This window comes from Colletotrichum godetiae (assembly GCF_030913485.1).
Source record: "Colletotrichum godetiae strain CBS 193.32 chromosome Unknown BDP55scaffold_95, whole genome shotgun sequence".
NCBI lineage: Eukaryota > Fungi > Ascomycota > Sordariomycetes > Glomerellales > Glomerellaceae > Colletotrichum > Colletotrichum godetiae.
Window position 1 is genome coordinate 9,699 of NW_026851343.1, and position 23,243 is coordinate 32,941.

The window sequence follows — 23,243 nt, forward strand, 5'->3', positions numbered from 1 at the left end:
TCACTGGCTTCCTCTTCGTCGCCTTTGATCCCTATAGTTAAGGGAGTAGGGAGCAGGACGCTCCTGGCGGACCGTTCGCCAGTCCGAAAGACCAGACCGCTTGTCCTGGTAGTAGTTGCTCTCCGCTGGGCCCGGGGCCGGCTGGTAACCCACTGACGACCGCGGGGAGTAGGCAGCCTGGGCCACCTCGGCTCCAGTCGCTGGGTACAAGCAGTTTGGTGGCGGTGATCGCAGGTAGAAGTTGCTCTCTTGTTGCATCGTGTAAGGCTGAGGTAGGGGGCTCGACACGGGCTGCATCGGCCGCATCATCTCGACCGATGTAGGAGACGGGTAAGCATGCGTGGTTTGATCCTGCATTAGGGCCGCAAAATCGGTGATGGGCATCGTCTGCTGGATCTGTGTCGGAGGACGCCGTTGAAAGAAGCCGTGGCCAGCCGCGTCTGGAGGTTCGGCAGGCGCAAAAGGTGTGTCCAGCGGCGAATGAGTCCGGGAAGACGGCCGGCGGTAGCTGTTGGGAGCATAGTACTCTGGAGCAGTGTTGAGGCGCGGCTCAGGACGACGACTACAGGCAGCGGTCATGTCCTGGAGTATGCGGGAGCGGTCTCGGTTCAAGGCCGTTGCTGCGGAACGGTCCGACGGAGGTGCAGCCTGGCCATCTACCCAGCGACGGGAGTCAGACTCATCCGCTGTGTGAGAAGAAACGGATGCGGGAGCCGAGGGGACTTGGTTCGTAGTCGTAACTGGGACACTCTGGCTCTTGTTAGTAGATGCTGCCGCGGGGTCCTGCGCGCGCCTGATCACTTCGGGGTAAACTCCCTCAACGTACTCGATGAACTCTTTGAGGCTTTGTACGTTTTGGCTTAACTGTTCGATGTTCATGTCGGAACCATTGATGCCGTCGGGAAGCAACTTTTTAATTGCATCGATAATCTGATCAACGATTGACTGGAGCCGCTTCTCTGTTCCTTTCAATGGGATACCAGTGTTTGGTTGAAGGAGGCGGAGAAGCTGCAAAGACTCCTCGTTGTTTCGTCGAGCAGCTTGAAGCGACTCATTTGCTTGATAAACTTGGTCAACGCTGGCCTGGCTCTGCTGTAGTTGCTCACAATGGCTCTCCAAGGAGCTGATGTGAGCTTGTGTGCTCTGTCGGAAGGAATCGATAATTACACTCGGCGTAAACGTATGAACGGGTTGAGCTGGTGCTCGGCAAGCCATGATTGGCGTTCTGCGTGTACGCGAAGGGTGAGAATCGTCAGGACGCGGGCTACGTCTTGGCTGTTGACGTTGAAAAGTCGAAGGTAAGCTGTCTTCCTGTACCTGGCTATAGGAGCTTGAAGGGGGGGGCCTTGATGGCCGGAATGTGGGGCGGTTGCTCTGAATATCGTAGAACTCTTCAGGCATAGGGAAAGAGGGCCCGGGCATCGGGAGTCTGTTCGACTGATCCAGGCCCCTTGGATGCATTTGAGCATCTTCAATGGACTGAGAGTCGTTTAAAGAAGGAATGCGAGAAGGCAAGTAGCCAGCGCGAGGGTCATTTTGCATGTGAACAGCTTCCAGCTGCTGAGGACGATGGCCTACAGGTCCGTTGTGGCTGCGAGAGCTGCCTTGCTCCTCCGCAAGGCGATACTGCTCGTAGTAGTCGGCATGGCTGACTGCCCTCGAAGTCGGCGCCTGTTGTCGCTGGGGCATTGGCAACTGGGGTTGCCGCATTTCCGGAACGTGCTGTGGCGGCATCTGCAAGGTATCCCAAGTATTGCCATTATCTGCATTGCTGCCTCGCGTGGCCCACATAGGTTCTTGAGCATTGGCACCCTGCCTTTGCTGGTCACGTTGTTCAAGCACGTAGTTGCTGCTCTCGTTCTGTGGCATGGAAACAAAGTTGACCTGCAGATTTGGCGTCGGCGATCATACCGTCCATGTGCTGCTCGCCGATGCTTCCGTATGGTCGGGCTTTCGGTGCTTCAGCAACGATGCGAGTGTTGGGCTTCGTTGCGAAAGATGTGGTGGTAATATGGAACGGCTTAAGTGAAGCAGACTATTGAAGAGTGGTCAGCTGAAGTCCTGGATCTCCATGACTTTCAAAGGTAGGGTGCTCACCATTCGTCCCATTGAGGACTCGTAGATGGGAGATTCAGGGTCTCGAATATCAATGGCAGAGTCTCGACGCCCTTGCACACGGTAGAGTGGAGGATGAGGAACATCATCACCCGACTCAGAAGGGCTTCTAGACGATGCGTAAGAAGATGCTGAAGGAGTCAGTGCATGTTGGTGCACATCCTCGCTGAGTGAAAGAGCGTCCCACTGGGCCGTAAACAAGGAGGTTCTGTTGGTGGGTTCCAGGTTGACTCTTGATGGGTTGCCCTCCAGCATGACCTCGCGTCCAACATAGACACAGGAGCCATAGAGCGTTGCGATGCCACGATATCCCATCTGAGGGGGCTCCGAGGCGGATTGGCGGAAGTCCAGGCTCGATCCGTACAATGTAAGCAGGAAAGTAGTTCCGGATCGTTGCTCAGTGTGAGTCGGGATCCAGCATACAGCCTTCAAAGGCACGAGCATACACTGGTTAGTGCGGAAAATGAGAATGCGAAGCGCATCTGGAAGGTGCTCTCCTGGGCCGTTCTCGACGATGGCCACCGGATCACCTCGCTGGTACTCCTGGCCGTCGAGAGATCGCCCGTTATGGACAAGCGTGCCATGCGCTAGCGGCATCTTTGCGTTGACTGGATCGCGATCCAGAAGCGAAAGATTTGACATGGTCTTCCAAGAGAGACAACTAGTCTAGCAAAAAGGAAGAAGAAGAAGTGGCAACGCAGCAAGGCAAATAGCAACACCACCACGAGGATTAATAGTTTTCGGCGTGGCACATAGGTTGGTGAAAGCCGACGTTACGTTCGTGGATGAGTCGAGACCGGGCTACACTGTGACAAGACATCGTCGAAGCGTAATTACCAGGCGGAGTGATACAGGTAAAGTAACATGGAGGAGCGGTGACAAAAGCAATGTTAAGGAAGTAACGAACTTTACAACATAAATCGGAATATGAGACAAGCGTGAACCCACGCGCCTAGGGCACCACTTGACGGTACTAGATGCGGCTTGGCATCGATTCGGGTCCAATACCCATATCATGGGTCATGGAAGAGCTGCACCGGAAGCCTCGATGCACATCCGCCTGGGTGAACTCGTACGCAATCCCAGTCGACACCCTCTCATCCTCTTGCAGATGTAGGGACAAGGGACTAGGGCGTGTACATGGAAGAAGTTCCAGGATGCGCTAGAGCGCGATCTGCTAAGTACCTAGGGCGGTAAAGTACAGATCCTTGTCAACTACAGACCAGGGTTCATGACGGGGCAGGCCGGGACGACTATGGGTGATTTGTGTACTATAGCAAGGCCATGCCGCCCATGGCTGTCTCAGGCCCTTTCTCCACCCCCAAGACCTGGCTGCTTTGCACTGGCTTATGTGGTTGTGTATGCCAGCCAGTGGCTTCGCAATTGCGTACCAGGTACCAGGTTGTATCTAAATGTGGCTTCCAGCCAAGTCGTATTTTTCACCTCTCTCATCGTTAGCCACTTGGACTTGGTTCATCACTGGTAGTCGACATCAGAAAGACCTTCGAGTCAAACGTCTTGGGAGCGGGAAAAAGGTACCATCTGCGACAGCTATGTCCAACTGAGAGACGGAAATCTTTCGCGGCAGCGTAGCATAGCGCTCGTTCGGTGCAGACAGGGTGTCTCGTTTAGAAAAGATTATCGTGAACATGGAACGCAAAATTATGAGAAGTGATAGAGCGAGACACGCCACTGGTTATTCGACTATGCCGGAACATCATCCAGACTGCGCGGACGTGGAGTAGCCAGACACCTGCAAAAACTCCTCAGCCACTACCTTCTAAGCGGTGACCCCGCTAGGATTCCCGAGGCGAACATGGGCTAAAACCCCTTTCTGACCATGAAGTTGTCAAGTCTTCGCGGTTCACAGATTGAATCTCCAAGTAAGCTCCAAGACAGCATAACTTATCACCCTATCCGTATGCCGTCAGGAACGCCGCGGTGCAGAACCCAGAGCCCCGTTGTACACTTGGACTGACGAAACTCGCACTACTCCCAACGGTACTTGCACTCCTCCCAATAGTCCTTGGGCTGAAAACAACATCCCGCCCTGCCAGCTTCGACTGCTTCAGCAGCCCAACGATCATCACCAGCAGAGAGGCCATAATTCTTCTCCGCCCCAGACCCCGACGGCTTCGCCTCACCCGCAGCTTATCGCGCCTGCTTCCGCTCGAACGTCTTCCTCCTCCGCGTGGCATGAAGTCTTCCTCCGGCTCTGACAATGCCACGCTTGCTGGCGCGGGTGACGCCAGGAGCACCGCTACTTCGGTCGAGAAGGCTACTAAGAGATTTACTCACCCTGGCTCCATCAAGTCGTGTTCGCAGGCAAAGAAACGTCGTCACCTGCGCCATTGCCGCATCACGGCCTCTTCGCGTGCGAAGCACTACGCGCCTCGCTTCCTGCGCCGTTTGGTATTATCCACTAATCGACGCAGCTCGTTCGTATGCTAACACAGATGGTTCATAGACACGGGCCGCCTCCACTAGCTACATGTGCGTGCTGTGTCGCGATATCTTTTCGCGAAGGGACATTCTCAAGCGTCATTTCCAGAACCACTACATTCGCCGAGGTAACCCGACTAATCCTACTCACTTGTCTCACCTCAGGCTCATGTTCAGGAAGGCGCTGCTGCGCCGAAGGTGGCTCTTGGTCAAGATACCATCCAGCGATGGTTCGACTTTCTGGTTATGTCTACGAAGACATAACTAGAGCCAGTCATTGCGCGTCATCAGTTTGACTAGGCCTGGCAACGACGATTACCAAGATAGAAGGTGTTTGAGGGGATCTCTCATAGGTAATTCTGGCAGTAGTGACAATTTCGGTCGAGCATGAAACGGCAGCGCTCCTAGATCCGCAATGCTCAATGCGACTCAGCAGGGAGAGCCTCTTCTGGCGGCGGCGGTGGTGGGGGATCAGGCAAAATTTCTGTTCAACTAGATGTCAACACAACGAGCGATAGCAGCCAGCTTTGAACTCCGGCGAATCGCTCGAAGACCATCCATACTTTTTTGCCGCCTTATTTACTCGTTTTCGATCTCTTTTCATCTTGTTAGAAGGCTCCCAGGAAAAACTTGTGATAGTCCGATAAAGTTGTCACGATATTCAAAGCCTCTCACCCATGATAACTCGTTTTTTTGGCGTTCAGTGTGGCTGGCCTGATTTTATGGTAGACATCTATGCATTGGTGGTGTTCTTTCTTTCTGTCATCCCGATGACAAAGAAAAGTAAGCGAGGTGCAGACGTACCGTTGCCAGCACAGCTTGTGAGGACTTGAAAGAGACATTTCCAATCTGTTTGCCCCTTGGGTGTGATCCAGTTCGCGACGCGCCCCACGAAGCGCGTGGGATGCTGAGGCTTCTACCTGAATACGACTAGATGACAACCGCCGATGACGGCCTTTTTCTCGGGCGCGGAATAGTGCTTCTCAGCCAGGGTCGGATAAGTAGAGACCACCGCTGCCATAGGCTGAGACTGCGACGCCGAAACCCAAGCGCCTCTTCGGGGTAAGGTTCTTGTGTGGAGGCCGGGAAATTGGAAGCTTTTCAGTTTTCTAGGCGTCTAACGGATAGACAGTTTGTGTTCGATTTGGTGTCATATAATGGGGAGGGATAAGGAGGGGGCAACCAGCAGCCTGATGTGTGGCGGCGAAAGGGTTAGAACAAACAAGCCTGTCCCATGTTCTATCATTCTGGCCGATGCCAGGGATATTTTCGTAGAGAAAACAGCAAGGGGACAAGGCCAACCGAGCCAGGAGACACAACGAGCAAAGAGGAAGGAGCCAGAATTGATAGCCGGCAGCGCCCGGTGCACCTTCATGCAGTTTGGGCCGGCAGCACGGCGGCTAGATTCCGACCATGTTCCCGACCTCCCTCACTCTCAACTGGATTTGCAATCCCACTTCCGCTACTTTCTTAGTTGCATCCTCTGCTCTTATCAGCAAAGTAACTCCCTTCACGAACAGTTCATTCCACCTGCGTCACGTTGTCCACGGTCCCTCACAAGCTTCGAGAGTCTACTGCAAGCCTAAACACTCATGGCATCTCCCCAAATGCACATCCAGTCTATACTCTCTCCTGTGTCGGACTGCGATGAAGCACCCACGGCGTCTTCTATCCACACCACGGCGAAGAGGAGACGCCAAGAAACCTTTCTGCCATGGGCGGGAACCTCCGCAATCCCCGACGACAATCACTTCAGGCCGACGGCGGGAGGCTCAAGTGCTAAGGAACCCTCCAGAGCCATGAGGCCGCCGATGAGGTCCAGCATAGCCTGTCTAAGATGCAGGAAATTCAAAATCAAATGCGATAACGACAACATGGGATCGCCTTGCGGCACATGCATCAAGGCTGGACACAAGTGTGAGTATCGCGACCCAACGCCTCTCCCGGCGAGACGAGCAGAACCGCCGACCGCAAAAAAGCAGGAGAGTGTAGTCGGGAACGACCGGAAGCGAGTGAAGAAGCCCAAAGACACAACCTCCTCCGACGGCCGTACTGTGGCAGCGCTTGCTCAGGAAGTGCTTTCAGCGCCCTATCTCACCGTAGACCTATGGCATCAACTCTTCGACATCTACAAGCTCCACTTCGCTGCCGAAATCTCCTTCCTGCATTTCCCAACGCTCAAGGTCATCATTCGCGACAAGGACATCAAGAAGCCGTCAACCGAATCAGATCTGATCCTGTTGGGTATTCTGGCACTTACGGCAAGATTCCACCCTGATTTGGTCAAAGATGTGGCGCACATCACCCATGGCAAAACGGCGGGCCCGAAATCTCGCGGTACTCTACCCAGGCCAGAGCTTTCAATGGCACCGGAGTACTTTACAAATGTTCTTATAAAAGCGCTGGGACCGCTTGAATCAGCCTTGACAACAGCTACCGTCGTCCATGTCCAGGCTTTTCTCATGCTCGGCGTCTACAATTGGAGCCAGCCAAATGGGGGCCAGGCTGCATGGATGTACATTGGCGTCGCCATACAGATGGCTCAAGTCTTGAAATTGGGGGTTGGAGACAAACCATTGAGCGGCAAGCGAACTTGGGCACCGTCTCCTGGGCCAGGTAAATCGACACAAGTACCCTCGGACCGTTGGAGAGACCAAGAGATCAGGCGCCGTACTATGTTCAGTTGCTTGGTACTGAACCGCCTGTTATCCTGCAGATCTGATCGGGTTTCCATGGTCAGGTCCGACGATCTTCAAATCCAGCTGCCATGCACCCAACACGCTTTCGATCTCGGCCGCATCGTCTATACCGGATTTATGCAAAAGATGGGACATGAGATGGAATCACCAATTGACGACAGCGTCTTGAGCCGATTCGTGCAACTGGTTGATGTCTGGGGCGACATTACCAAGTACAGTCTCGCGGGCGGCCGCTATACGGAATCACTTCCGCCGTGGGATGAAGAGTCGGCTTTCAACCAACTGCGAGTGAAAGTAGATACCTTTTACAATCACCTTCCAGACGAGTTCACCTGGTCTAGATCGAACTTTTTGAAACACGATAACAGCATATATGTGTCACTGCACATGCTGGGTGCTCTCTGCAAGATCATGCTGCATCGCGAATACATCCCTTTCATCGCCATCAATTGCCCCGAGCCGATTGGTCCTCTGGACGAGCCCGTGTTCGATCCCGAGACTGTTCCCAACCACTTTTGGGAGCGAAGCGCAGAGCAGGTCTTCAAAGCTGGAAGGGAAATCATCGACCTCATCTCGACATGCAGAGACAAACTTCCTCATTCGACGCTGGTCATATTCGCGATTTGGCAAGCAGCGTTTGTGGTAATATACGCACGGCACTACCCTCACATGGATACTCAAAATCACATGGTCAGCAAACAGGAGATCGAAGAACGGAATCCGGGAACCATGTCTCGGAACACGCAGACGGGGAACACCAGTATCGCTTTCCAAGCATTGACCAAGGTCGCACTTTACTTTAGCATGGCCTCTAACTACGTCACGTATTTCAAAGACCTTGATCAGTATCTCACCAAGGTCTACTCCGACTACACGAATCGAGATTCGAGGAAGAGCGGGGATGGTTCTCCAACCATTCGACTGGGTGGAGGTGGCGGCGGACTGGAAGAGTGGAGGGTAAAGGCCGACGAAATTCGGGAGCCATGTCTGAGACATGCAGACGGGAAACACCAGCATCGCTTTCCAAGCATTGAGCAAAGTTGCGCCTTAATATAGCATGGCCTCCAATTGCGCCACGTGTCTCAACAATATAGATTAGTATCATCTCACTAGGGTCTCCTCGGAGCACACGAAACGAGGTTCGGATAGGAGCCCGAATAGCCCATCGACAGTTCGACTAGAGAGTGGTTAGGGCGGACTGGAGCGGTAGGGTGTGAAGGCCGACACGCAAAGTCGAAGGAGTTCCTGTCAGGCGTGATTATTTACCGGCATCAACGCCGCCCCATTCCCCCAGCAGGAGGCATTCCTCACCAGTCACCATCACAAAGCTTCCCGACAACGCCGGGATCCCCATCAGACGAGGTCGCGATATTTGATCTCATTGCCGAGACTGTCGATATTAATTCTTATGCGCACCAGAACCAGGGTCAACGACTTGGCACCATGTTTGGGGACATACAGAAGTTTGCCGCGGGAGGTATGTTTTACGCGCCCGACACTGCACAGATGGCTGGTGATCATCAATTTTCCTAGTTCAGAGGGACTCATACTCAAAGGGCGTGAATAAGAGAGTGAAAGGCCTTCGACCTAGGCTCGCGTAGTTCGCAGCAGCCTTTCCCACTCAGATATGGTATGAACGACGTCGCATGATCAAGATGACAAGGAGAGGAGCGAGTGTGAACGAGGCGATGCCATACGGACGTTGAACATGGAAGCGACGGGTCAAGGTCACAAGGGATTGCATAAGAGGTTGGAGCATCTCATCGCAAAGGTTCTGAGTCCCACTCTGAAATTGCTTGGAATAATCAACAGGCTTGATGTCTCTACGGTCACAGCTACAGCTCTCGAAGCTCCTCTTATTTGTCCCTATGTAGCACATTTCCTTGCTCGATTCTATTAGGGTTAATACAAGCCACTTTTACCATACTTCATATGCCCATTGCTGCGTGCCATCCCTCGTGACAGAAATTGCTAAGTCGGAACGACGAATCACACTTTGTAGCCAAGCGCTCACAAAACTCTCCCTCGGACGTGGAGCTAGTCAAGAGTAGACGGCACGGCACGGCGTCCCAACAAAGAACTCACGGCACCAGCGCAACCATCGAGAGCCAAACGGCAATTATGTCCCAAAGAACAGTGCCAACTCTGAGAATCTGAGCCAGTGGTGCAGGTCGGCCGCATGATTTCCAATCATTGTGGGGTGTAGCACATGGAAGCGGCATTGATGGCCAGGAAAAGAGGTGTGTCATTTTGGAGAATTAACATCTGATTAACCTAAAGGGTGTGGTGTGACGCCAACTGTCTTCCCCTTTTTTCCCCTCCCCGGCTGGTTTCTTGCGGAATCTCGAGCTGTATCCGTCCTAGGATTTGATTGATTTTCTCTCTAAACAGAACATGAATTGCCTCCCTAGCGACACTGATTTATACTATTCCGCGTACTGTAAGAATTCTCGCCAAGGCCACTGGTCAAAAGAGCCATATTGTCACATCTGGGAGACCCAGGATGTTGGCAACGTAAGCGCCATTTCAGATGACCCGAGCCCTCTACCAAGCCCCCATACGGGCTCCTGGTGCGATCCAACCGGGGAGATCAGCCGCCATAGGCATCAAGTCCTTAAAGAGCAGAATGTTATTTTCCCACATAGATCTAGTGCGCATTCTTCGACAGAACTTTGAGGTCCACTATCATCGCACATAAATGTGGCATCCTGTCCCCTAGTTTACTAGTTAATAGTGAACGCTTTTACTCTCTAAGGTGAGTCTATCTCGTTAATAAGACACCCTACATCGTAGATCGTTAATTCGTAACAGCCCACAGAGTGTAGTGCCAGCTCGGCTAGCTCAGGGCGTTGAATCTTGCCTCCACCGTTATCACCGAGCCTAAAGCAAAGGAAACTCAGAACCGAGGAGCTTGGTAACAATGGATGCGAGATCGCATCGTAACGCCTGGGGTCCGCAAATCCAAATAGGGGCCATTTGATAGGGAGGGGGTTGCTGCCCTGACTAGGGTGCACACCCAACAGCCCTGCGCATCGCATCCCGCAGCCCTCAGCCAGTGTACGAATAGTGGGCGTGGACGATGTCAGGCGAGCACTGCAAAAAACCTATGCTTCGCCTGAAATCGGTGTCTTTGCCTTCCTATAATCTCTTGCTCCTCTGACATTGACCACAAACCCAGAGCACACCCTCCCATGCATACCTGGCATGTCTCGCCCCGTCCCCCTACTAGGCGTTTCTTGGTGGTCATGTGTCGGAGGCTTGAAATGCCCTGGTCGTTCATCGTCCAGCATACAAGGAGCAACAGGGCCGCAGTCACATTCGTTGCCCCCTACACTTTTTTAGGACCTTGCCCCTCGTCGCCAAATTCTATCTGCGCTGGGCAGGCTCCCCAGCAGTGTAACCAACAAAATTGGGTAAAACCTCTGGACCTACTTCGGCCCGGGAGTGAAAGGACATTGAGCCCTGATGCATTGGACAAGGGTCCAGTTTATCAATCGCTGTGCTTCGGTGCTAAGCCAGTGAGACATCAGAAGCCGCGGAAACAAGTAGATGGAGGCGGCGATGGCGGGTGGGATGCCTGGAATTTCCTGGGTCACCTATCTCATCAAAGCTTACCGTCCAGGAGCTCCAATTTCGGCTTGAATCGCCAGATCCCCTTCCATTCGTAAGGCGACTCCCCGTGCCTACCATCCTATCTCTAGTCCCCTGCGCATCATGAGTGGTAATCACGAATGAGATGATGGGGGTACCTGGTGTCACCTTTCGATGTTGATAGATAGCAAGGGATGAGAGACCTCGATGCCCCATTTCAGAACAGGATGTCGAACAACACCCAAAAGCCTCAAAGACCCTTTCCATTCCCTCTATAACATGCGCTGGGGGACTACTCGCGGACAGCAAGCGAGCCAGTGATGAGTACCGAATGGGTATTGAAGCAGGGGCAGCAGAATCAGGATGCACACCTACCAAATCAAGAGAGATGGAGTGCATTTTGTTCGCCGAGTTAACGTCGGCCTGTGCATTTGGCATGCTGACATGGAACTGGTTGATGGAATGGCCGCTGTAGAATTTAGCGGAAATCGGTTGGAAAGCCATGTAACTGCATTCTGGGCGAAGCTCGAAGCTGGAGAATTCGTATGACCCCAAAATGATGACCACGCCGCAGCGGTATGATCCTGCAGCTATTACTTCCCTTCCGTCCATCGCCAACTGCTTCGTGAGGTACGCATTTTCTCGGAATGCAACCATTGTATGGCTGCGGAATATACTTGATCTTTGGAGGAAAAACCGACTTTCATGGCGAACGCGCTCGTGCCCAAAGAGATACCAAGATCAACCAGACCAGGCGGAGCCTACTTGTGCGGACCTCGCCGAGCACACAGCACAGCGGAAAACTGACTGCGGTGACGGTTGTATTCATCATCGCCGCTATCACGCCCATGAGGGCGACTCACAGCCTTTTCCGGGTGGTCTCATGTGCCCTAATACGGCTCGGATTCTCTATCTCAAACTCTAGAGCAAGAAACCCATATGTCTCCCTGACCCTCGAAACTTAAGAATATAGTGGGTGTGTGCGCAGGTTTGCCGTGCTCGCTGCAAGTTACTACGTTCAGCGAAGCTGCTAGGCCGGGCGAATGCTACGTCAAAACGCAGTCAGCGCAACATGGCAGCTATCATTGCCCGCTGGGCCTTGATCAATATTGAGCAGTCTGAGGAGTGTAGTCTGTCAGAACAGGGCGTTCTCATTATCCGCCATATTGCCGTTGAGTTGTCAACAACTCCGTTGGACCAAGCGACGTAGATCAGCATTTCTGGACTACCGTGGGACGTTCCCTTCGTGAGATGCAACAGCGCTGGATGATGTTAAAGACACTGCAGAACCAGGTCATCGCCAACCACTGAGTGTCGTGTGCAACCACGTACTTGCTTGCCACCATGGATATGGGGGAAGAGGCTCAGCTTAGTAACGGCGGTTCTGTTGACAGTGCTTAGAAAACGGGCCTTTCAGTTTGTCACCCGCGTGCCATGCCGCTGACAGGACGGGATGACGTAACACAATAACGACATCAGTCAGTCGAGACACGCGTCAAACGCTCTACACTTTTCAGTCGTAGCCTACACCGCTCGGGACGCCCTCAAGTAAAATTCGGGCCAATCATGCGGGACCGCGTTATCGATCGTTTAGTGTAGAAAGGCACGAAGTCAAGGTGGCGCAAGTTTATCCCTTCGATCAGCTGACTGAACCTTGCATTTTTCTGCCACATTTGGCCCGAGGTATAGCCGAGTATTCCTGAATCTCTCTTGTTTCAGCGGATTGAGTCATTTTAAGACTACCCAACGGCCCTCTCCCTTTACCGTCGATCTCCAGATGCGTCCCCATTTCATCCCTCAACAATATGCCTGATCAAAACAATTCGACCCCTCGCGTGATTTGTGTACGACACGGTAAGGATAATCTAGTTGAAGCTTAGTACTTTGCCTGACTCATCTGGGATCTAGGAGAGACCAAATGGTCACGAGAGGGCCGCTTCACCGGGGATACGGAAATTGACCTGACCGCGTGGGGAGCAGACGAGGTTTCCCACGCAGGGAAAATTTACGTTGGCAGAGGCAAGCTGATTGACCCAGCTCGCCTAGTGAAAGTCATCGTCAGCCCGAGGATTCGAGCGAAGCACACTCTAGAGAAGCTTCTACCAACGCCGCCGAGGCCGTCGTCAAATGATGTTAATCTGGAGTCGAAAACTATCACCACCGAAGATATCGCGGAGTGGAACTATGGCGACTATGAAGGTTTGACAGACGACAAGATTAGATCTCAAAGGCGGCAACAAGAGCTAGATCAGGAAGACGATTGGAATATATGGCGCGATGGATGCGAGGGCGGAGAGTAGGTCATGAACCGTTATGACATGGTTTCTTTGCTGCGGCTAATCTTTCGATGACCCTCAGGTCAAAGCAACAGGTCACCGAGCGACTAGATAGACTCATTACTCAAATTTGCAAGATGCAGGAGCCTCACATTCAAGGCGAGGGGCACGGCGATGTGCTCGTTGTGCGTCTCCTATCCCACGGAGGGCGCGTTGGCCGATCGACGCTTCCCTCCCTGTTGCAGTGGCTAACACGTGGCGCTACAGGTCGCACACGGTCTCATCCTTCGCTGCTTTTGGAAGCGTTGGAATGGCTTTGAGCTTGATCAGGACATCTTACTGGATTTACCAACAGCGGGGATGTTCGTTCTAAGGTTCGTGAACACTGAATGCGCCATTGTTTCGGTACTGTAACACTGACTCTGCCCGGTAGTTATAAGGGCAATGACATCAGAAAGCGAAGCACCTGCCTCAGTACGCCCCTGCCGGTCGCGGCGCATGATGGAGGAACAGAGTCTCGGACGACAGAAACTGGTGTCAATTGCACTTGATCCCATCTTAGTCGGCTCTACAACCGACCGTTCAGTCGAGACAGAACCTACATGATGGAAGAGCTCGTCTCCTGCCGGTAGAATAGTGTATTTGGGACATCCAAGATGTTCGTAGTCTGTCCGAGCACGCTTAAGTTGCTTAGCATCCCGCGGAGATGAGCATATGGTTGGGCCGTTCATTCAACTACGCCCTCCAAAAAGTGGTATATTGATATTTGTGTACATCTTGACGTTCACTTGTCGCTGACCATCATCAATAATCTATCAAACGCGACGCGTAGGTTTTTGCTGCACTCCTTCTGCTATTATACTGTTTCTCGAATGTCATCGTGATCGAGGCCATTAGATTTCCGTAAACTGGCCGGACGACTCGAGGATCGCCCTGGTTTGCTCGTCCGCATGTTGGGCGATTACAGGCAGCAGCTTGAGGTCCCTCAAGCAGGTACCATCGCACTTCTTTATGAGACTGCGCAGAATCTCGTGGTTGTTGCGGATTATCGTTGTGTGCAGTGCCGCCCGACCTTCCGGATTGGGTGTGTTGATTCTGGCGCCATGTTCTAGGAGTAAATCGACCATCTCCGTCAAACCGCCAAAGCTGGCCGACGTAAGCGGGCTACTGCGATGCAGGCCCTCCGGGATGACAGGATTGGTATTCGCACCGGCTTCCAAGACCATTTTGAGAGCTTCATAGTTGTGGCTGTCGACTGCGTGTAGGACTGTGGTGCGACCACTGTGATCCATCGTGTTTACGTCCGAGCCGTATTGTATGAGGAGTTCCATATCCCCTGATTGAGCTCGTGCTGTAGCCCAGTCGAGCGCCGTACGCCCCTTGGCGTCCGTCTGGTAGACGGCAGTCGGGTTCTCCTCGAGCTCTTCGATGAGTGGCTTTGAGCTTATACCAAATACAATCAAGTGTATCAAGGGAAAGTTTTGGTCACCGATCCAATTTCTTCCCTTACTGCGTCTGATGCGACTCAGAGCTATCCATTGTTGATCGGTGCATTTTTGGCGAAAAGTAAAATCCCATACGTGATCATAGGTTCTGTGCTCAGATCAGTCTTTAGTCACCCGACATGTGATAATTGTCACCCTTGCACTCACTCGTCGTCGACCGCTGCTCCTGCATCCAACAGGAACTCCACTATTGGAAACTGGTGCATTCCACTATAGAGAGCCCACTCAAGAGATGTCAGCGACTCGTCTGCATTACGACAGGCCTCGGAAGGAAAGCAAATAGCGCAACATACTCTGGCCAAGGTGAACCCTCGGGTTTGACACTTGTCGCTCGGCCCCGCGAGTCTGTTACGAAACAGTTCCTTGAGGCCGTCAATATTACCGCTCATTGCGTATGTAATGGACAAGGCTGTGTCTGAAACTTCATTTTGCACGGCGAGCTGGCGCTGTGGTCGTGGGCAGTAAACGCCTGATGTCGAACCTTCCTGACCGTCGATAGTGCCGTTGATGAACCGCTGGCCAGTGCCGGAGTACTCGCGGAAAGATACGATCCGACATGTTGCTTGTAGCTGCTGAATGATTACGGGAGCATCTCGGTACGATCTGTTACCCTCCACCAGCACGATCGCGTTGGACACGGATACAGGCTCCAGGGAAGGTACTTCACTGACATTACCCACAAGCTCCTCATCGCCTGCCTCAAGGACTGGCGTGCTGATGAGTTCCAGCGGGGCCGCGGACGAATCACAGGGGTCTCCTGTATCTTGCGCAGCTGCTGGATAGCTTGCCTCAGCCGGAAACGCCCGAGGGCTGTGATCTAAGACCTCAGAGTGACCCCGGATCGGAAGATGTAGGGTGTTGTCAACGTGCTGCAGCGTATTGTCTGCCGTCATCAGTGGGGATGTGGTTTGTCGATAATCCGCAATTGCAGTGCGTGGCGAAGACTGTGGCAGTGCGGCTGAGATTTCTCGTTTGCGCTTGCGCCCAGGTGGTGTCTGACTGTTTACCCAGACACGAGCCTCCGTTTCGTATGACTTTAGTAGAGCATCAACTAGCCTTCCGCATCGCTCTAAACTATTCTGAACGACCAACTCAGCAAGTTTTTCAGCAGACTGTTCCCTCCATCGATGTGTTAGGCTGAATAATCGGTCAGAGGGCGGCTTTGGGCTTGGAGGGTGGGCTTACGTCGACATGGCTATGTATAGGCCGCAAATGAGTGCTCCAGAGCCCCCCAGATTACCCAGCCAGGATTGCAACCGGCGACCTGCCGTTGTGAAATCGTTGCAGTTGTTTCTGATCTTCCGGATTTCCTGTTCGGAGTTCTTTTCCTTGACTGTGATGAGGTACTTTGACAGCGCGCCCCGGTCAGGACCAGAGTCGCGCTGTATTTGGAGGTTGCTAAAGGCGATGAGCAACACGTTTCTTTTGGCAACCTCAAATGTAATTTTGGATTTTCGGAGCGATACGAGATGGTCGTAGAGGTGGTTCGGAAAATCGTCAGCAGGCTCGCGAACGATCTGTTGATGCACCCATGCCTCAGGATCTCCTTTTGGATCTTCTTTTGGATCGAAGCGGGGTAACAACTTGTCCTTGACGATATCGGCCACGGAAGAGGGAAACTTGTCCCAATTCGATTTGATATGCTTGAGGAATTCCTCTAAAGCTTCAAGAAACTGTCGAGAATGAGCGAGTTCTGGCGCGGGGGAGCATGGTCGTACCTCCGGGGCCAGGAGTCGGTCAACGGAAATATCCCCGCTTTTTCTTTGACATACTTGCGAGAGCGCGTCTGCAAATTGACAACTTTCCACGTTTCCCATGGCGTGGGCGTTTGTTTAGAGGCAGCTGTTGCGAGGCTGCGGCGGAAGTAGCGTCGGTCGCGCAAGGCTTTGTTTGTAGGCTCTGTGGATGTTGTTGGCTGAAGAGGGGATAATAGCCGTGGATGGAGGACATGTTAGGCGAACAGGGCTTTTTGAGTGAGCTCGCCTGACATTGTTTTCTGGGCGACGGAGGACATGTCAGGCGAACAGGGATTTTTGAGTGAGCTCGCCTGACATTGTCGTCTGGATGGCGTCTAGGGTGAACGCCCTCCAGTTGTACACTACTGCGTGCCGTCACATCGCTCCGTGGTGGGATTTCAGGCCAACCCCGCCGCACCCCCCTCCAAAGACCTTGGGGTACATACATGCCTGTATACTACAAACACACTCACACCTTGCTACGGGACAATCGCCCCTGGGGGTGGGGTGGACAGCGGTCTCGGGACGGCGCCGGGAACACCCCTGCTTCCACATGGGCTTGAGATCGTGCTCTGTGCTAGCAAATACGTACCCAGTAATGGACTGCTGCGCACACCCCCTAGCGACAAGGACGGAGATGTGAGCGCATAAACTGCCTCTGTCGGGATCCGGGGTGGTGGACCGTGCCCACTCACATGCTCTATTCGCAGTGGACAACTAGCGTACATAATCCCTCCCTTACACTTTCTTTTGACCTCCTACCCGAATTGTCTACGTCTCGAAACCTTTGTGTTGGCGGGGACTCGCCGGGGAAACCTCCTTCCTCGGCCGTGTCTGAGCTAGTGCACATCACCGCCATGCCTTTCTTCCCTCTGATTGACAGGGTTGATGGAGCAAAGCCATGTAAGGACAATCAAGATTTCGCGCAGGAAAAGCTCTCATCTCACCTGGGAATGCAGCTGATCCCGAAAGCCGCCCGTTTTCGTACCCATACACGGTGAAGATGAAGCAGCGAAGCCGGGTAATTTGATTGCGCCTTTGCATTCCCAAGTCCAGCGTTTGTATTCCGTCGATTATGCTACTCGCTTTCAGGAAGAGCCCGATCTTTTTGATCCAAATGCTGAACAAATCCCCGTTTTGTGGTGGCTATCATGCATACTTCCCGACAGGGGGATCTCGGGTCCAACTCGCCGAACCCCGTGGCGGGCCCAGGAGTAGATTGCCCGGCTGCACCGGGCCTCCTCTGCAGGGCCGCCATATCACTCTATTGCTTGTCTCAGAACCTTCTCCGCGTTGCCAGCAACGCCGCCCGCGGCAGCGACATGCAGCCAAGCCCCTCCCACAAGGAAAGAAGTTCAACTCTTCCGCTCACCATGCATGTCCAACCAAAGATGAGAGGCCCAGCCCGGGCGATTTTCAGCACATCCCCTCCACCCCTCCCTAGCAGAAAATATTTACATCCGCGCGATCCATCTTTCGTCAGCCACTCGACCGCCAAAGATCGAACACGGCATCAATAACAGGATGATCCAGCCGGAAGGCAGCACGCGGCAGTCAGCCTGTATTGCTCTTGTTCACATACTCGCCTTCCTACTTCTCATCAGTCTGAACGGGCTACCGTACTTCATAGCTCAGTGGGCCCAGAAGCTCACCGGGGATCAAACCAGCTCGGTCGTCTTCCAGCCGATACTACTACAGTGGATCGACGACTGTCAAGAATCGCTCATTTGTTACCTCAAGTCAGTCTTCGACAAATTTGTCTTCGATGTCCTGTCCAGGGAAGACGAAGTCAAATCGAGGAGACTAATCGCCAAAGCCGATTCTGTCATCACCGTCGTTAGAGTGTTTGCCGTCAAACTTCCGTCGGTCGGCGTCACATTGCTTTTGGTCATCCCGAAAACGATGTTGTCAACCCTCTCCTGTGTCCTCGCGGCTGGGGCTTGGTATCTGGTCTTTTTCGACGCAGTAAGAACGGCACAGAACGAGAAATCGGACAGGAATACTGCGGTGTAGGACGGCCCCTGTAGTTGCTCTGAGGCATTCGCTGACGTTGATTAGCTCCGACAGAGATTCCGATGCGGAAGTGTGGCAGGAGAGATACCTGCGGTCGCTCTCTGGCTTATTCGCGAGGCTTCTCTCGTGGAGTGTGATCCGCAGCGGCTGCTTTGCGGAATTCTGCCCCGGTCTGGACCTCACTCTGACGACCCGATTCGTTCACCAGGTTGCAGCTCTCGAGAAAGTCATGCTGAAGTTGATACAGAGTTCCGGTAAGGCGCAAAAGATTGTCAAAGTCTTAATGAACAAGCGCCCATCCCAGAGGATAAATAGGCTGAGGGCCGCAAGCAACCGAATTTGTGTTTTGTTCCATTCCACCGTTCTGGGCAGTTGCTGCACAGGGAAGCTTCATGGCAAGGCATGGAAGCATGCAGAAAGGCGCCCGTTGTTGCCTATCACTGATAGGACTTGTCATGAGAGTCGCCTTGTGATCTATTACACAGTGATGCAAAGATGGGTCGCAGAGAAGTTCGAACAGGGTTCTCTGACGATGCGCAGCTGCCTGCAGCATCGGGCCATTGATACGGTCGTCCAGGAAACCCGGCCGCTGTTGGATGCCAACCTGCTTCGATACGCCAGTGCCATTGTTTGAAGGTCGTCGATAGTACCTTTTGTGGCGAAACATAGGCTCAACTAGGACTCCATCATACAATAGCAACCCAAGCCAGCTTAATAGGCCAGCAGTATTGTCATCCATCGCTGTCAGAAAAGGTCTTATTTCAAAGAACGTAGAGTCGTGGACTCATCAAGTTGACTGGATGATTCCGCAGTTTGTAGGCGGGGAAGTCCTCAAAAGAGGAATGATCGAAGCACCGCAAGTTCATGACCTTCTGAAAACAGCATTGTGATGCCTGATGGGTCGAATGTGGCAGTCAATGTTGACTCGCCTTGGCATTCGTCGATCTCCCACGAGCTCGAACATGCAGCTGGGCTTGCTACAAGGAAAGGCACGACCATCCTCCACAGCAATGACAGCTTATCACACAATCTCAGGCGCGAAGTGCCGACTGTCGATCACGGTGCCAGTCAATAGCTTGTGGTGCAAGGGCCCTGCAGAGGTCGTTCACAAAGTTCTTTACAGTTTACAAAGTTTCAAGGGGACGAATCATTGACTTCAACTGCCTCATGAGCGCAATTACACATAGTTTGCGGATAATTTGAGTCCCGGTGGCTTCGAACTTAGTGGGTTCGCACCCGATTACACGCCGAACATTCCGGAATAAACCGGTCTCCGAGTCTATCAGCTCATTCACATCGCCGCCGTAAAAGTTTCAGACGCCAGAGAAATCATTCTCAGACTCATCAGGGTACTGGATTATTGTTGCTGTTCTGCTTAGCCAAATCATACCTGCGTCGAGAAACAGGTCTTACCGTCTAATCATGTTCTCCCATACAATTGGGGCGGATGGTTTGCATGCACCACAGACTTCATCGCCGCGGTATTCGAAATGCATAACGCAAGGCGGGCATCATCGCTGGGTCCTTGTGTAAACTGGACACCACCGCGACACAATCCACCAGACGTGAGCTGGGCGAATTGTGGGTGTGAAAGTATGTGACAACTTTTAGCGAGGATGCGATGTACTTTTCCATGTCTGCTTGTACCACAAACGCCGGAGACGGGCGGGAAGGATCAAAGTATAGAAATAGAGCAGGAAAGCAGGAAAGAAAGCAGGTGAAAAGGAGAACAGGAAAACGGGAAAGGAGTAGAGGAGAAAATAGGCAACTGGAAGAGCACATGGTTATCGGCTATCCTCAGTTATTCTGGGCGCTGTTCTGGTAAAATACGTCGGCTTACGATAGGATGACTCATCATAGTTCCAGCTGCAGCGCTTTCAGATGAGTTTCATTGGTTTCCAGGTTCCTCACATTCGCAGATCGATAGAACCGACATGGCGAAACGTAGATCCGAGACTCTTACAGTCAAATCACCGGCTGGCTCCGTAATGAACCGAGATTCTCTTTGCAATTTCTCCTACCTGCAAGAAACGTTCATCATGCGCTGTTCAAGACGATTACGAGATCTGTTTGTATACCACGGCTCTGCGGACTTTGCCGCTTTGAACTTCAGTATGGAGATGACATAGTGGCAGGCAAGTCTTCCACAACCCTTTTCAGTCCTAGTCCTCTGACCCCCTTAGTGCGGCGATCCGATAGGGACATTTCTCCATCGTACAAGTATAGTATCGGTGGTTTCATCAATAGCACTCTGGATGTCGGTAATGTCAAGTGTCGTGGACAATGCAACCATGATGAGCAACGGATTGGGTACCATGTTATCTGCGTCGAAGTTACGTCTCCGGAAATATTCACGAATATTCTCGATGTTGCAGCACATGCATTCGAGCCTCCAGCAATTGCGGATATACGGCGTATTCGCTGGTTCCAGTCCTATCTAGCCGATCTCCTTCAAACAGCTGATCGCCGCATCTAAGGTTTGCCCAGAGAAGTCTTTTCTAACATCGCGGCCTGGGCTCTTGATGATCGATCAACTTGTCACCGCTTGGCCGTCTACTTCGCCAAACAAACATGTGCCAAGACCGAGGGCAACGCATCTATCCAGATTTCGGAGAAGGTCTATGCTAGGAACGTTGAATTCGAAGGTGTTCAGTACATCGGCCATCTGAGGAACACGCCCGGTGGCAACCAAGATTTCCTTTTGTTTGATCCAAGCCTCTCGACATCCATCTACAGCTTGTACATTGCAAGCGACAATCTCTGTATCCGTTGCTTGGTCTTCGTCGACTCGTCGAAACCATGTACGATTGAACAAGAAATTGGCCTATGGTGGAAAGCCGTTAAATTGGAAGACATTGGCGGCCTCATTCAGATCCGCAGTGACGTGAGCTTCGGTATACCGCAGCGATTCTAGGTGAGCGTGCCAACTCAGAGCTGTCAGGGTTTAAAGCTGCGTGAGCTTGTCGACGATACAATAGTCTCGCAAAAGATCTGCTGGGGTCTCCCGTATCTCTCGTCCGTGTGTAGCCGATTCGAAGATATCTGTGATGCAGAACCAAGCAACCACATGTCTGTAGTGTCTTGCAACGATCCACAGACTACAGCCTACTCACCTCGTGACAGAACCTGGGATACCCTCGCTTAGGTGAAACTCGCCGCATATAGTCATTACTCAGTTAGCCACATAGTCGGGCCAGGATTGTCCTACAAGGGATAGATGCCACTCGTTTATATAGATCTACTGCAAGCCTAGGAGATCACTCTAAGCAATACAACCATACTTATCCCCATTCATTATGCCACTGCTGACCATACTGAAGATCTGTCACCTCGCCTATCAATCCTTCTTTCTTCAGTACTGTTGCACTTCCACTTGACTATCCGTTGACCATGGGTAGTCAATAAGCAGCCATCTGTCCTGGTAACTAGTCTTTCATATCGACCCCTCTCTTGTAAGCCTCATGGTTAACAAGCTCTACTTCAAGGCCTCAATAAACCCGAAGTAAACGGATAATCACTCGGCCACAACCTCTCTTCTCTTGGAAATCACCAAGATTCCAGCCTAACACCTCCTAGTGGAGCTGATTTGGTAACAGCCAGTCCGCCACGGTGCACTTTGACGCCAGACGAATGACCTATTGTATCGTATGCTACCACGTTTCCCAAGAGGCAATGAGAGGCGTTGCGAGAGATGGTTGAAATGATATGACCGTCGAACCGGGTACTATCATCGCGAGTCCCTCCAACCGAATGGGTACATGCGCGCCATGGGTGATCAGGGTAGCCTTTCTGCACTGTAGAAGGCTTGGCTCAGGAGTTGGGATGATTGGTAACCCCAAGAGACGCCTGATGCTGTTCCTCACTTTGATGCTCTGTTCCGCGTTCAGCTCCCCTGAACCATCACTCTCCATTCCCTCTAAGACTGCAAGATTGGTCCGATACACAAACTCTCCGAATCTTGCGCGCAATGTCTTGACAAACGCTGATCGACAATTATGGTCGCTTGTGTCGGCTTTTTGTTGAGTATCGTAATCCACCAAGCTGTTGATAGTTTCCGTGTTCAGTTTGAACTCTACTTCTTTTCGATCTATTGCATCGATCACTGCAATCCGGCCGTTTATATGAACCAGGTGAGCTGCATCAAATTCTTCATGAGAGGTTCCGGTTTCAAATGAGAGATTGTGCTTGCGAGACGGCAACATGACCGACGCCAAATACCAATCGCTACCAGTCAGAAGGCGGGCTAGGCCCTCGTTGGTCATATTCAGCTCCAGGTCCCCGTTGTTCCCAACCACACATACATCTTCTTCGGTGCGCAAAGGTCGTAGCCGCGCCATAAGTCGGGCTGCATGTCGGCTCTCCATGGTGGCGGTTCGTTTCTTCTCTGAAGGCGGTTGATATTCAAGGGTCGTTGCGTTTTGGTTGGAATTAGCTCTACGTTGCTCCTCGCTAGAACTAATTATCAGAGGGCGGTTGACTTCGACCCTTTAAATGAGCGGCCAACTGGATGAAGACGGCCTGGCTCTTTTAGAGAGCTGGCTGGGAAGCTCTCAGCCTTTCCGGATGTGGTCATCATGGCTGTCGTTTCCCATTTCCCCCACCCTATCTTGGCAATCATCCAAGGAAGCAAAGACCCCGGAAACTACTCAGACGCGCCGCTGCAACGGTTGACCTGTCCTGCATATTCATGACAAGCAGCTCCCCTGAAATTTTCAGGGCGTCACAACCGCTTCAATCAGCTGTCGGCCTGGTGGCACCAGACAGTATCCGTGCCGTCCATCTTTGATAGGACGAGTGCGTGATTAAACGCTTCTAAATGGTGCACATCGTTGAGCTCGATCAAAAATGAACATATTTCCAGGGTTG

General features: G+C 52.4%; 10 protein-coding genes across 10 annotated transcripts; 5 read left to right on the plus strand and 5 right to left on the minus strand.

The window, feature by feature from the left end:
* Positions 1-2,757, minus strand: BDP55DRAFT_699031 (uncharacterized protein; the record flags this gene model as incomplete). Its single annotated transcript, XM_060577850.1, has 2 exons — positions 1-1,884; positions 2,098-2,757. 2 exons carry the CDS (start codon positions 2,755-2,757, stop codon positions 1-3), a joined length of 2,544 nt encoding a protein of 847 aa, XP_060422106.1.
* A 1,228-nt stretch (positions 2,758-3,985) lies between these two features.
* On the plus strand, positions 3,986-5,196 carry BDP55DRAFT_685901 (uncharacterized protein). Its single transcript, XM_060576484.1, has 2 exons — positions 3,986-4,527; positions 4,583-5,196. Exons 1-2 carry the CDS (start codon positions 4,312-4,314, stop codon positions 4,823-4,825), a joined length of 459 nt encoding a protein of 152 aa, XP_060422107.1. The 5' UTR covers positions 3,986-4,311; the 3' UTR covers positions 4,826-5,196.
* Positions 5,197-6,356: 1,160 nt separating this feature from the next.
* On the plus strand, positions 6,357-8,312 carry BDP55DRAFT_567449 (fungal-specific transcription factor; the record flags this gene model as incomplete). Its single annotated transcript, XM_060570594.1, has 1 exon — positions 6,357-8,312. The coding sequence occupies one exon, from the start codon at positions 6,357-6,359 to the stop codon at positions 8,310-8,312; it is 1,956 nt and encodes a 651-aa protein (XP_060422108.1).
* A 2,218-nt stretch (positions 8,313-10,530) lies between these two features.
* BDP55DRAFT_439883 (uncharacterized protein) lies at positions 10,531-11,707 on the minus strand. The gene has a single exon (XM_060567580.1). The coding sequence runs from the start codon at positions 11,502-11,504 to the stop codon at positions 10,767-10,769; it is 738 nt and encodes a 245-aa protein (XP_060422109.1). The 5' UTR covers positions 11,505-11,707; the 3' UTR covers positions 10,531-10,766.
* A 945-nt stretch (positions 11,708-12,652) lies between these two features.
* BDP55DRAFT_567422 (putative phosphoglycerate mutase) lies at positions 12,653-13,537 on the plus strand (the record flags this gene model as incomplete). The annotated part of the gene is made up of 4 exons (XM_060570591.1): positions 12,653-12,701; positions 12,756-13,143; positions 13,206-13,308; positions 13,391-13,537. 4 exons carry the CDS (start codon positions 12,653-12,655, stop codon positions 13,535-13,537), a joined length of 687 nt encoding a protein of 228 aa, XP_060422110.1.
* A 398-nt stretch (positions 13,538-13,935) lies between these two features.
* Positions 13,936-15,060, minus strand: BDP55DRAFT_440036 (ankyrin repeat-containing domain protein). Its single transcript, XM_060567581.1, has 3 exons — positions 14,922-15,060; positions 14,776-14,838; positions 13,936-14,716 (listed from the first exon to the last, which is right to left on the minus strand). Exons 2-3 carry the CDS (start codon positions 14,832-14,834, stop codon positions 14,017-14,019), a joined length of 759 nt encoding a protein of 252 aa, XP_060422111.1. The 5' UTR covers positions 14,835-14,838; positions 14,922-15,060; the 3' UTR covers positions 13,936-14,016.
* BDP55DRAFT_440040 (uncharacterized protein) lies at positions 14,561-16,568 on the minus strand. Its single transcript, XM_060567582.1, has 5 exons — positions 16,347-16,568; positions 15,814-16,301; positions 15,110-15,747; positions 14,776-14,838; positions 14,561-14,716 (listed from the first exon to the last, which is right to left on the minus strand). Exons 1-4 carry the CDS (start codon positions 16,443-16,445, stop codon positions 14,816-14,818), a joined length of 1,248 nt encoding a protein of 415 aa, XP_060422112.1. The 5' UTR covers positions 16,446-16,568; the 3' UTR covers positions 14,561-14,716; positions 14,776-14,815.
* A 1,320-nt stretch (positions 16,569-17,888) lies between these two features.
* BDP55DRAFT_638807 (uncharacterized protein) lies at positions 17,889-19,011 on the plus strand (the record flags this gene model as incomplete). The annotated part of the gene is made up of 2 exons (XM_060573161.1): positions 17,889-18,373; positions 18,423-19,011. 2 exons carry the CDS (start codon positions 17,889-17,891, stop codon positions 19,009-19,011), a joined length of 1,074 nt encoding a protein of 357 aa, XP_060422113.1.
* A 1,971-nt stretch (positions 19,012-20,982) lies between these two features.
* On the plus strand, positions 20,983-21,291 carry BDP55DRAFT_567430 (uncharacterized protein; the record flags this gene model as incomplete). Its single annotated transcript, XM_060570592.1, has 1 exon — positions 20,983-21,291. A coding segment is annotated over one exon (309 nt), but the record flags the coding sequence as incomplete, so codon positions are not given.
* A 736-nt stretch (positions 21,292-22,027) lies between these two features.
* BDP55DRAFT_761870 (uncharacterized protein) lies at positions 22,028-22,741 on the minus strand (the record flags this gene model as incomplete). The annotated part of the gene is made up of 1 exon (XM_060580877.1): positions 22,028-22,741. The coding sequence occupies one exon, from the start codon at positions 22,739-22,741 to the stop codon at positions 22,028-22,030; it is 714 nt and encodes a 237-aa protein (XP_060422115.1).
* Between the last annotated feature and the right edge of the window lie 502 nt (positions 22,742-23,243).

Bases quoted from the DNA above. Each gene is read 5' to 3' on its own strand.
- BDP55DRAFT_440036 (XM_060567581.1), bottom strand. From the start codon at position 14,834: ATGCACCAGTTTCCAATAGTGGAGTTCCTGTTGGATGCAGGAGCAGCG. The intron at 14,717-14,775 runs GTGAGTGCAAGG...ATCTGAGCACAG, and splicing joins GGAGCAGCGGTCGACGACGA to AACCTATGATCACGTATGGG.
- BDP55DRAFT_440040 (XM_060567582.1), bottom strand. From the start codon at position 16,445: ATGGGAAACGTGGAAAGTTGTCAATTTGCAGACGCGCTCTCGCAAGTA. The intron at 15,748-15,813 runs GTAAGCCCACCC...ACATCGATGGAG, and splicing joins CTATACATAGCCATGTCGAC to GGAACAGTCTGCTGAAAAAC. The intron at 14,839-15,109 runs GTTCGACATCAG...GGCTCTCTATAG, and splicing joins CACTATCGACGGTCAGGAAG to TGGAATGCACCAGTTTCCAA.
- BDP55DRAFT_685901 (XM_060576484.1), top strand. From the start codon at position 4,312: ATGAAGTCTTCCTCCGGCTCTGACAATGCCACGCTTGCTGGCGCGGGT. The intron at 4,528-4,582 runs GTATTATCCACT...GATGGTTCATAG, and splicing joins CTCGCTTCCTGCGCCGTTTG to ACACGGGCCGCCTCCACTAG.
- BDP55DRAFT_439883 (XM_060567580.1), bottom strand. From the start codon at position 11,504: ATGGTTGCATTCCGAGAAAATGCGTACCTCACGAAGCAGTTGGCGATG.